At 40.0% G+C, this 12,189-nt stretch overlaps 2 protein-coding genes and 1 non-coding gene across 7 annotated transcripts; 2 read left to right on the top strand and 1 right to left on the bottom strand.

The window, feature by feature from the left end:
* The first annotated feature begins 282 nt into the window (after positions 1-282).
* On the top strand, positions 283-5,623 carry card19 (caspase recruitment domain family, member 19). Its single transcript, XM_076156974.1, has 6 exons — positions 283-806; positions 1,292-1,431; positions 1,984-2,140; positions 2,453-2,506; positions 2,841-2,906; positions 3,187-5,623. The coding sequence occupies exons 1-6, from the start codon at positions 800-802 to the stop codon at positions 3,294-3,296; spliced, it is 534 nt and encodes a 177-aa protein (XP_076013089.1). The 5' UTR covers positions 283-799; the 3' UTR covers positions 3,297-5,623.
* On the top strand, positions 4,451-4,577 carry LOC143005534 (U6atac minor spliceosomal RNA). The gene has a single exon (XR_012964040.1). It is a non-coding gene; the product is annotated as a U6atac minor spliceosomal RNA (small nuclear RNA).
* A 104-nt stretch (positions 5,624-5,727) lies between the features above and the next one.
* Positions 5,728-12,134, bottom strand: ninj1 (ninjurin 1). Of its 5 annotated transcripts, none has more exons than XM_076156976.1 (4): positions 11,989-12,119; positions 10,658-10,932; positions 7,322-7,571; positions 5,728-6,614 (listed from the first exon to the last, which is right to left on the bottom strand). In XM_076156976.1, the coding sequence occupies exons 2-4, from the start codon at positions 10,712-10,714 to the stop codon at positions 6,478-6,480; spliced, it is 444 nt and encodes a 147-aa protein (XP_076013091.1). In that variant the 5' UTR covers positions 10,715-10,932; positions 11,989-12,119; the 3' UTR covers positions 5,728-6,477. The 5 variants fall into 5 exon arrangements, with proteins under 5 accessions (XP_076013091.1, XP_076013092.1, XP_076013090.1 ...); XM_076156977.1 differs by having other exon boundaries at positions 10,658-10,886; positions 11,989-12,118; XM_076156975.1 differs by having other exon boundaries at positions 10,658-10,989; positions 11,989-12,113.
* Between the last annotated feature and the right edge of the window lie 55 nt (positions 12,135-12,189).

Consider the following 12,189-nt stretch of genomic DNA (forward strand, 5'->3'; position numbering starts at 1 on the left):
TTTTTATTTTTGCACCGACTTTTTTATTTTTGCAGACTTTCTTTTATTTGCAGTAGCGTTTCTTTTTTGCAGACTTTCTTTTATTTGCATCGCCTTTTTTATTTTTGCACCAGCTTTTTATTTTTGCACACCAGCTTTTTTATTTTTGCAGCGCTTCTTTTATTTGCAGCGGTGGCGGTTCTCGGCCACCGTATTTTTATGTTCAAAAGCTTTTTCTTAGAAAACTAAGAACATTGCAAAAGGTAAGATGACATTGCTAGACAAACACATTTAATAATCATTTACGTTTTTTGTCCCTTTTTACCCAATTACTTGCAACTGGACTTTCAATAATGTATTTTATTACTATATGTCCATAATAATAACAAAGAGGAAGTCATGCATTAAACTACAATATGGTCGGTTGAAAGAAAGATTTTCTTTAAAAAGTCAGTTTCACGCTATAAAGTGCCTTAACTAAAGAACGGTCGGGTTACTTGTATATGGATGATTATCTTTGTTCACTTTACATACTTGCAGCAGAGAACAACCACGCTTCGTCTGGAGGAACATCGATTTAGATACGATGGATTCCTTATGCATAAATAAATGCATTCGTAACATGATTATCAGAATTTTTTGTGTCTTTTTTAAAATAACTACATCAGTCATGCTGTTTTCTCCTATATGATATTATCTTCAATAAACAAATAAATTGCACGTTTCCGGTGAAAGGGAAAAGGAAGCGCTGGCCACTCCCCAACGACAGGGCGATGACGTCAAGGGGAGTGGCCAAACAAAGGACAGTGGGGACTCTACAATGGGAGGTTTGTGATCTTGTTGCTAAATCTTACCGTGTTGCTGGTATTTTCTCTCAGTTCAATGAGTCTAACCATTAAACCCAAAATACACAGAATGCAGTAACTCGAACGTGCTGAAGAGGTCGAGTCACTTTTCTAACGTAACTCCGCGGTGCTTGTCTTTGTTTATGTTTCTCAAAAGTTTACTCTTCGCACGTTTGACAGACAATAACAGCTTATATCAATTTGGTGGAATCACAAAGGTGCCTTAAATCGTCAGTTTTATTCAATGTTACTCGCATTGTGGCTTCCCTGCCCCCCTTGACAATGCAGCGACAAGGAGACACTGGAAAGGAGTCAAATTTACGCCCAGTGCCCGCTATAGGAAGCACACGAATGAGAACCTGCCTACCTAAGCAACCCACATCTTAATATTTAAATCTGGCTGATGATTCGCATGCAGCCAGCCAGTCCACTCTGGCGTGTAAACTTGTCCTCCTAAACTTTGACAGACACTTTCCACGAGCAGCTGATTGAGGACAGCAGGTTCCTCAGAGCTGACCACAGACTGGACACAGAGCTGGTGGACAAACTCATCCTGCAGCTCAACAGGATCTACCCGCAGATCCTCACAGACAAGGAGGCCTCCAGAGTAAGACCTCATCTCTACTAGAACCCTGCTGCCAGTAGTGCCTGATGGACCTGTTGCAGTCAGGTTGTTAATGTGTCTTCATATCTCATAATTCTTTGATAGTATGGCACATTCTGAAGGCGTTGCATCTTCAGATACACCTTACAATACTGTGCAGTCTCATATTATAGCACCACTAACTCACCCTACTCCAATCAAAGCCTCTGTGACACATTGACAACAAAAACTCAACAACACGGAACATTATCTGCGTCACAAAGGTTACATAGCAAGAGGATTGGATTGGATTTGATTGTACAGGCGTATCTAATAAAGTGACCCGAGTGTATTTTCATCACCCAGTTTATTAAAAATGACTTTAAGATTCATACGGCTCAGTTTACTGGTTAGGACACTCCAGTAAGTCATCCCTCACAGAAATAGTCAATGTACTCTATTTTTAATGCTCTCTTTAACTGGATGAATTAAATCCCTTTATGGGTTAGGCACTGACATGATCTTTTTGTAGTTAGTATTATTATCATCACTTTTGTTATTGTTATTGCTACCCAGTTCCGAAAGTTGGACGTGCCCACCAGTGTCCGGCTGGGTGAGCTGCTGACCCATCTGCAGGGGAAAGGCGAGGAGGCGTGCAAGGAGTTCTACAGAGCTCTTCACTTGCATGTGGAGGAGGTGTACTTCAGCTTACCCACACGACTCCGCCTCAGAGGTTAGTCCACACAACTGTCCACCAAACATGTGTCATTCTCATCAATTTACAGACAAATACTGTTGTTATTAAACTATTGATTATACTAACCTAGTCATGTACATACTGTATGTACTGTAACTGCATTAGATTTATAAACACACATGGATAGTTTGAGATTGTAGTCACAGTTGTAGAATAATATTAAAATACTAAAACGCAATTGCATTCAGTTGAAGGACCTTTGCCTAATAAATTGTTCATATCTATTTCTCTTTCTCTTGTTGTTTTCCACTTGCCTCATTTGTGCCTGTTTTTCTTTTTATTAATCAGATCTACTCGCATATCCGAAGCTATACCGACAGAGATATGTTATGAACGACAGAGGTAAGGTGTGCCTGTAAAGGAGTGAACGCAGTGTCCAGTTGTGTACTAGCGGAATTAAAGTGCTGATTATACATTTTATTTAAAAATAGGGCACCACTGAGTTCAAAATATTAATTATTCCTAGAAAAGGACAGATATGCCTGTATGTGTTTCCTTTCGCAACCAAAGCTGACAGATTAGGTTCCGATAGTTTGTGAATGTGTATTTAGCTTATTCTACCAAATTAATAAATACTGATTATTAAGTCATGAAACAACACTTTGCATCAATATTAGGAAAGAAGAAATCATTATTGTTACAGATTGTATGATTGTTTCCCTTTTTCTCCTTCCAGGACCTCTCTTCTTTGTAGGCTGTTTTAGTTTTGCAGTGGGAATGGCTTTACTCTATTACTACAGTGGTAAGTATCTTTCCAAATAGCCTATTTAATTTTAACCATCATTGTCAGTACACTGCCAAAATGAGATACACAAATGAACAAACAAACAAAGCCTCCAGTCTCCTGGGAATGATTTTCACTAGATTTTGGAACATGGCTGCAGGGATTTGTGTCAGAGCACTAATTTACCCACTGGTCCATACACATATTGTTGTGCTGTGTATAAACATTGAATACTCAGATCTTACATGTGTGTGAAAATATTTTCAAGGTTTTAATTAGTTTTGTCTTTGTTCTATAGAAGCTAAACTGTCTGGAGGCAGCCAGGCCGTTGGCATGGCTGCTCTTGGTTTGAGCAAAAAAGCTCGGGAGGTTCTCATATGGTACACGGAAGAAAGCCTCATGAAGTAAAGGTGCCTCTCCTCAGCTACTTCAGCCGTACTACTCAGCCACAGCACACTATATATTGCACACTATATGTTTTAAAGGGCTCATTACTAATTTTGTAAACATATATATTTTTTATGTTTGTGATCTGACAGGACAAAGGTGATCCACGTTCAGGGCTACAATTGTCATTGTTTTGTTTAGAACTAGCTGAATTGGTTGAAGGGAAGATTACTATAAGGTTAAAAGCACAAATACAACTATTCAACAACTTTTCTCCAACTACAAGCTTCAAATAAGGAAACAGGTCTCTTAAAAAGACTCAACAGCGAAAGCAGTGACTGCAGTATTGAATGACAATAGGTACACATTAATACTAATGAGGCCCATTTTTGCATTTAATGTCACAAAAGTACAGCTTCCCATTCATCAGTATATTTTACTACAATATAGCTAATTTGGTTCTCTAAACAAAACAAACAATCTGCTGATTTGCAGGTATTGACTTAGTCTAGATTTATTTTCTGATCTTATTTAGAATCGGACAATGTTGCATTGCACTATTCTTCGTCGTCGTGTTTGATAATTTCTTGTGTGAAGATTAGTGCTGAAGATTGATACTTTGTCAGCTTAGTCCGTTTTACGGTAGAACACACTCGGACCAAATAAATATTAAGTAAGACACAAAACATTTATTGCCGCTTTGTCAGGTCAGAGCACGACTGCCATCTTCTGGCCAATGACAGAAACTTCTCTCTTTACCCTCCAAACGTCGTCTATCCTGTGTTGTTTGAGCCGCAGCTTCACCGAGCCCAGCAGCTCACACTTTAAACTTAATAATCACTTTTAACACGTAGGTTATGTGGAAAATGTAAACAAGTTAAGAGTGCCTTTAAAATAACGCCGCAGATGCGACTTATTTCCCGTCACATGATTGTAACCAAATTATACCCGTCTCGACGAGTGCAGGGCATTGTGGGTAACCCTGTGGCGAAACGAAACTAAGCAAACTTTGATAAAAAACACAATTTTAGTTTAATTAAATAATAATGAACGTTCAGATAATGACACAGTAGGTGGTAGTTGGCCTAAAAGGATTGTGCACAAATCGGCACCATGAATAATATCATCCCGTAAATCCGCGGTTATATATCGCGATATGCCAAGTAATGACGGTTGTGTTGTATGAAAGGAGAGAAGGTTAGCACTCCCCTTGACAAGGATGGAAGAGGCCCTTGTGGTCTTCAACACATATATGGTTAAGGCACTGCCACCTACTTCGTGGCATCTCAACCAATTTTTTTAAATGCCTTCTTAGTTTATCATCGTGTTTGTTACTACATAGCTCCAGTATACAGACCATTCAGATGTAAGCTTCCACCAAGTACATTAAAGAAGCATTATAATTTTAGTTTTTTTTATTTCGTCCCAAGCAAGAATAATACTTTATACTTACTTTATTTTTCTTTAACTATCTAATAAACAAGCATAAAAACATTTCATACAATTTCAATTTGATGGTGTAGTGCATGTGTAAACAACCACAACAGTGGCTGATGGAGAGTATTGGACAAAAACTGAGAAACAAAGGAACTTATTCAACGTTATAACAAGTGACAGTTAGATAAGAAAGTCAAAACACATTAAGCTTGTGTTGTGTTAAACTAACACTGTATGATTTATGGATTAAACAGAGACATTGATTGTAATGTTTGAGTTAATTTGGACAGGTCAGCGGTTTGGATTTTGAAGCTAAATACATGGGCAATAGTGCTGTTTGTGTGTATTTTTGTGACATTATTTTATTTATTTACTGAACTTTGGTCTGCAGCTTACCTTAAGTAAGCAACTCTCCTAAGTTAATTATAGCATAAAATACATTTTATTTATTATATAAAATGTAAGCTCCAATTCCCATTTAGTTTTTGGGTAAAATGCTACATTAATAGATTATTGACAGATATTTTTTTTTTAACTGGCTTTTGCCAACTATAAAGCGGTTTAACACTCCCACCCAATTCCCATCATTTCAAATACTAATGCTGGACTCTAGTCTAAACGACGTCACGTTTATAATAAAGGAAGAAAGGGCCTTAGGGGATGTTTCAGCGTGTGTATTTTTATGTGGCCTTTTTGAAAAACCTGACATTTATTGCATGGCTGCATGGCAAATGTTGATATTTCTATAAGTATTAGGCTTATAGTAAGGTTCACAGCCAGAATGACTAATTGAATGTCATATTCTGTGTAATTGATTTTGTAATACTGCCTCAAGTGCCACCATTTATATGGGATTGTCATCTCTGTACAGTAAAAGGCTACGCATGGGAATATTAAATACAATAAACACATCTCTTTTTGTGCAGTTTTATTAACAAATTTGACAGTGTATGCATGTGATAAAAAGATCATATAGTAAAGCATAAAATCCTCTTTGGTCCTTTTAAAAATGTGATCATGTTTAAAAAGTATCACTTCAGTCAGAAGACACATTATAGGCATTGAACAGTCGCACTATATATTCACACACATGAATTTAAACATGCCATACTACACTTTGCATTGCACATGAAAACACAACATATAAGGTCCACTTCATTTATGGTTTGAGGTTTGGAAACTTAAGTGTAGCTTTTCTTGACCTCTAGCTAATTGCATTGCTGCCATAATAATGCTCTTAATTTGTTGTCGTGACTACCACTGCAAATGTTTACAATGATAATGCAAAAATATCATTGAGTACACATATGCTATATGTGATTAAGCTACAGTGATTTCTTTTCTTCACAAGATACAACATTATTTTCATACACTAGTTTTATGTATTAGGCTGACAAACAATGAACAATTTTAAACTGCAGCAAACATAACAGTCAGTCGTCATGGTGGTGGATAATAGCAACTGTACATTGCTCCTGATATGTATATTCTGTACATAGAGGCAATGATTTGTTTGCATCAGTAACCTGAGCATTGTCTCATAAGAGGTAACAAATAGATAAAATACCATGTGATATAAAAAAAAACCGAACACCTTTTAAATGTCCATCGTCATCATGAGAACACATCGTTGTCTGATCCAGAATAACAGATGTACATGTCCTGCATGCTTCTCAGGACAATTTGGTAAGTGAATATAAGGTCCAAATGCACAAATAAGTGCAGTGTTGATCTGCAGGCATGAAGAGTCATGGGTAAAGGGGGGTCAAGCATTCGGCCGCTGGACACCAAAGGCTGTGATGAAGACGTTTACCACAACGATCACAAAGACGAATGCTGTAGCCACGTTCTCCATAATGTTCAGCTTGTAGTGCATGCTTTCGTCGTTTAGGTTCCACTTCACTGTGGCAAAGGACAAACAATTTGAAGTCAAAGATTAGTTTATCTCCATCAAGCAAATAACCTGCAGACAATAAAAGAGCCACAAGGGGGCAGGGCTGTAACGTTTTCTACAGTAATCATACATGTTTGCCTGAAATGCTTCTTGTCAGATTTCCAGTCGCTTTGACCTTTGGTTAATATTACTCCTGGGCTCTCATTAACACATTCCCATGTCTGACTGGACTAAGGAGGGAACAAGGGAGTTTTTCATTTTGATGCGCTATCTCCTTGCTGGCAGCCTCCTATGGCATAATGGTATGTAACAATGAACATTCACGCCCTTTAAAAGTTGGAAGCGGCTGCCAGCAGAGGCACTGGACAAGAGTTTTGTCTTCCTGTGACTCTTGTATTTAAGCACAATGGCTGGCTCTGTTAGGCAGAGATACGGAGGGGGAGGAGGATGGGGGGGGGACACCTCTGAATGGGAAGATAAACCTTGTGCTGTTCAATTCTATACTCAATATTCATTAATTTATGCAAAGGAATTGTGAGAACATTAAAGAGGTATTCTGTGTGTGAAAGACTAGTTGGATAAGTTAATTTAATACGAAACGTTGCTTCAGCTGCCCCGAAATGATGCTATGCGCCAACCACAAGGGGGAAACAGATATAAATAAACTCACATAAATCAAACACAACAAGAAAGTAGAACAGGACACCACACTCACCTATGAAAATGAGCAAGACGCCCACAATGATTTGTAGGCTGAGGGAGACGCTGATGAGAGTGATGAGGGGCACGTAGAAGTTGCCGGGCCCTTGCTCCAGCACCGCCTTCAGCTGAGAGGCGTTGGCCATCAGCAGGGCCACGTCCAGCATACTCTCTGCCGCGCTCTTCTTGTTGGCGTAATGGTTCATGTTCAGGGGTCCCTGCTCCCTCCCCCTGAGGATCCGCAGTGGGACCTGCGCGACCAAAACCTGACATCAGCATGACAAAGACAAAACAAGACTGCATAGAGTACGTGTGATGTGATAAGAGCTTTGTCATCCACTTCCAGTTCTGGCAAGAGGATGATTTCACTTTTTCTCTGAAGTGAGTTTTTAATGGATCTATTATCAGGGATGCCAGGAACATTCGCACATGATGTGGTCACCAGCTATCATTTTATGACCTTGCAATGTAATCACTTGGGTATCTTTAAATATGTTTATTCCATTTATGAACTCAGACGCACATGATTTATAATTAACCCATTAATAAAAACCTTTTGACTTCACCCCCTGGACCGAGTATCAACACTGAGAGATAATTAATGACAGGCGCATAGAAACACTAATGTTCCAAACATATCAGATGCTAGATCCTCTCGCCACATTGTGATTAGGATTATATTCCATTTTCAGTCTTGTGCATGGCCTGAAACTTGCGTAATCTTTGTATTTACAGTAAAGATGTTGGCGAGTAAAAAAAAGATCTAAACACTTTTGAGCAATTTGTGGCATTTCCAAAGATATGTTGGGAGTTTTGTTTGCTTCAAAATCACCACAATTAGCAGAGGTGTGTCAACATGAGCAGGGACGTTCCTATTAAAGATGCTTAGACTTCCAATGATCGTTCTAAATTCACACACACTGCTCATGTAAAATGATCTGTGTCTGCTGTAGTAAGGACAAGTATCAGGTTTTTCAGGCACAGCGTGTCATAACTGCTCAACCTCCCCTTTTATTTGAACATGTGGCAAAATGTGTGTGTGTGTGTGTGTGTGTGTGTGTGTGTGTGTGTTACTATGCTGCTGAATCGTACCGCATGTGTGTGTTTTCCCAAATGTTTGCATTACCCACAAACTGAGGTGTTAATATTTACAGAGTGAAGTCATTTTGTGGATTTTTTTTACTGGAATTTCACTAAATCAGGATCTGTATTCTCAATGTGAGAGCCTTATGGAAGGGAAAGCGTTCCGTGGCAGAGTCCAAACAGGAACAGGCAAGACTCAGGACGTCACCGAAGTTGTTTGAGCGCTGAGGCCAGAGAGCGTTTGCCAGGCTTTATCCTGCCTTTTCCTGCTGACCAGGGCACATATCCCAAACACAAGGAGCCTCCGCCCAAACACTGTGACACAGTGGAAAACGTGTGTGTGTGTTTGGACCGATAATACACGACCATTACCTGCATAAAGCAATAAACCAGACAGGACCAAACCAGAAAGTTGTGGGGAGACTAAACGGGACTTGGTGTTCCTCTCATAGGTAAAGTAAACTCAAAGGAGATTATTTTTAGTGTTTGAAACCGAATGTCATGTGCTTATAAGTATTGAGTTAAAATGATCCAGTGTAAACATTACATCGCTGCCAACTTGTGTCTTCAGCTGAGCATTAGCTGTGGTGACCCCTCTCTGGATAAGTGTTTTCATTGGGGTGGAGTGTAAAGCTGTCCAACAATGGCGCCCTTGTGCCCAGGTTGGCCACATCACACACACCTGCACCGCCTCTTATTGCACCTCTGAAAACCCACAAGCCAGGCAAAAAAATGAGGAAAAAGTCACTCTTGTGGTTGACCAGCAGATGTGGTGATCACATCTGTCTGTCATCCTCCGCACTGGTTGTGTGTGTGTGCGTATGTGTGTTAATCCTCTAGTGCACATTGTTGTTCCACTCCTCCCTGTTTGTGATTTATGCTTTTCTCTAATTAAAGATAGGCATTTTTTGTTTTCACATTCACTTTTCTCCATCTACTCCCACATACAGGACATCCCTGCTGATTAGCTGTGTTAAAAAGATCAGCCCGATCATTTTACTTTCCATGAGGTCATTATTTCCTCAAAGTGGATGTTTGCCGGTCATAAAGTTAGGCGACCCCTGAGACTCAATCCACTGCTTTAAAATAAACCACGAGTTGGAACAATAAACACAGACCTGAGAGTAGAAGAATGCTGAGCAGGTCTTCTCCGCATTCTGATGGATCTCCCGTGGTAACCTGACTAAACTAGACAAAGTACCAAGTATTTTCTAAACAATTGGCCTGCCATCTAGTTCAATTTAAACAATAAGTTATAATTCTTCGACAGGCTGATGTAATTACGTACATACCTCAGTACAGAGCTGCTGTAGTAGTCAGTTCCTGCACTTCCAGCTTAGCCAACAACATCACTAAAGCTGTTACCACCAGTTCAAATATGTTAATAGCACTTCTCTACAGAAGTTAATCTGTAGTACAATGTGTGTTCTCATGAGTTTCCCTGTAATAAAACAACAACGCTAACTTTCTGGGTAGGAAGAGACCACTTCCCATTTCTTTTGATTATTCTTATTTAAAAGCCAATAAGTGAGCATACCTGACAAGCACATCTATAATTATGAGTTATAACTGTTTCTCACTGTAATACATATCAACACATCTGTCTGTCTGTCTGTCTGTCTTCCATCACATAACTACGCCCAAAATGAAAATACATTTGTCTATTTTGGGATCCAATCAAACGGATTCCTAACTGATCATGGAGTGTATTAGCCTATATGACATCCAATTCCAGATCTTTGGGTGCTATAGAAACCCGAGCCTAATCGCAGAGGTTTGATCCATTTGTCCCTCTAATCCGTTTAGGTCAGTCACTTGGAAGCCCACCAGACCGACCGATGGACTCAAAGACGCCTATACAAAGCACTACTTGTACCCTGCACCCACATATATCGTCAATCATTAAGTGTAAACTGACACTACATAGACAACAAAAGGGGCTAGAGGAAGAGACAAACACAGGGAACTTTGTGAATGAACAAAACCTTGAAAATAATCGAATAATCGAATCGCATGTTGCTGCTATCCGGTTAGCTAAATGAATCCAACAGCTCCTTTGCGTGTGAGTATGTCGTGTGGCGGGCAACATCACACGCTAGGCTGCTTCTATGAATGGGAGAGTTAGATCCAAACCCGTTATTCGTCGGAATTCCTATCGAAGCGATGAGAATGAGGGATCGCTCACTGAGCCGTGCCCTGTTACCGTTACTAGCTAAGAAAAAAAAGAAGAACGGGAACCTCCGACTCACTGCGTTTCGGACCATCTTACCTCAGGCTCGCTGTCGTGGTCAGCATCACCGTTCATTTCCATGTTCTCCGTAGCCATTCCGTGTTAGTGAAGGCGCTGTGGTCGCGGTATGTTGATTGAAAAGCTCTTGCGGGGTCCGGAGAGGTCGGTGTCCCGCCAGGAGCAGCTCGGAGTCGGTACTTAAACGTGTAAGCGCTGAGGTCATGACGAGACGGGAGGGGGGAACTCGACTGACTACCGCCCCCTCCAACTTGGGGGAAGACAGGTTTCAATCTGCTGTGGTTCAAAGCTGAAAGCTGGTCAGCAAACGACTTACACGGTTCAATTTCAGCTTTTCTCATCGATCTCCTGGACTGAATCACCATGTAAATAAACACAAACGGGTTTCATTTTAACGACGGACAGCTGGGCTACCAACACGACTTTACTGCCCCCATGTGTAGGCGTGTGGTATTGCAGTATGGTGACTGTCAATAGTCAATGCTGCAAATATGTAGAGAGGTCGGACATCAGCATGTCATTACAACTTATAACATCAATCAATCAATCAATCAATCAATCAATCAATCAGTCAATCAATCAATCATCAAACAATCATCAAGCAATCAATAAATCAACCACGCACCTATCTATCTATCTATCTATCTATCTATCTATCTATCTATCTATCTATCTATCTATCTATCTATCTATCTATCTATCTATCTATCTATCTATCTATCTATCCATCCATCCATCGATCTATCTATCTCCTTTTGATGTCTGAAAGTAAGTGGAAAACTGGATAGTAATCATTCATGATTGACATGGGTAAATTATTTTTCTTGTGTGTTCACGCGTTTCAAATTTGTATTTGTAACGCTGTTTAAAAAGCATCCCCCCTTAGGCTCCCACCCTTCCAACTGATTACTGGTCATTCCACAGTTGCCTAGGTGATCGTGTTGGGCCTTGTCTCTAAAGATTGCTGCCCCTCTCACCTCAGTTTGCCATTATTTTAAGTTATGTGGATCTTTTGAAAGTGTAAGATAAGTCTGTCTTGATTTCCCAAGTTTCTTTGAGGGATTGCATTATTTGTGGGAAAGTGTAAAAAATGTTATAATTACAAATATTTACCTGTAGTTCCATTGTTTATTGGAAGTCTGGTTCAAAGCTGTTCAAGTAATACTGCTAAAAACCCATGTACCCATGTATTGCAGGCAACAGCGCCATACTTTACACCTCTAAGTACTGAAAATGGAAGAATGAAACTGAAATTTGAATCTACAGCCACAGCTAAACAACAACTATCACATTTATAGAAACATTTTTACAAGCGTAATTATTTATTGACAAAATGCAAAAACGAGACTCACTGTTTGAGGAGGAAATCACTTTAACACCTCTGCAAATCTTCATCTCTCCTCGCCTAAACAGAAGCACGATGCGGCCCGCTGCTCCCGGCTCCATCCCTGTTGGTGGATGGACTACAGTCACGCACTTGCGTCTCTGCCGTCGGAAGCGTGTCACGTCACGATAAGGGCGGATAGTGGTGTGGTCCACACAGCCTGTGTCAA

Source organism: Genypterus blacodes, unplaced genomic scaffold (genome assembly GCF_046128005.1).
Source record: "Genypterus blacodes isolate CSIRO-AG114 ecotype Tasmania unplaced genomic scaffold, CSIRO-AGI_Gbla_v1 ptg000070l_1, whole genome shotgun sequence".
Classification (NCBI taxonomy): domain Eukaryota; kingdom Metazoa; phylum Chordata; class Actinopteri; order Ophidiiformes; family Ophidiidae; genus Genypterus; species Genypterus blacodes.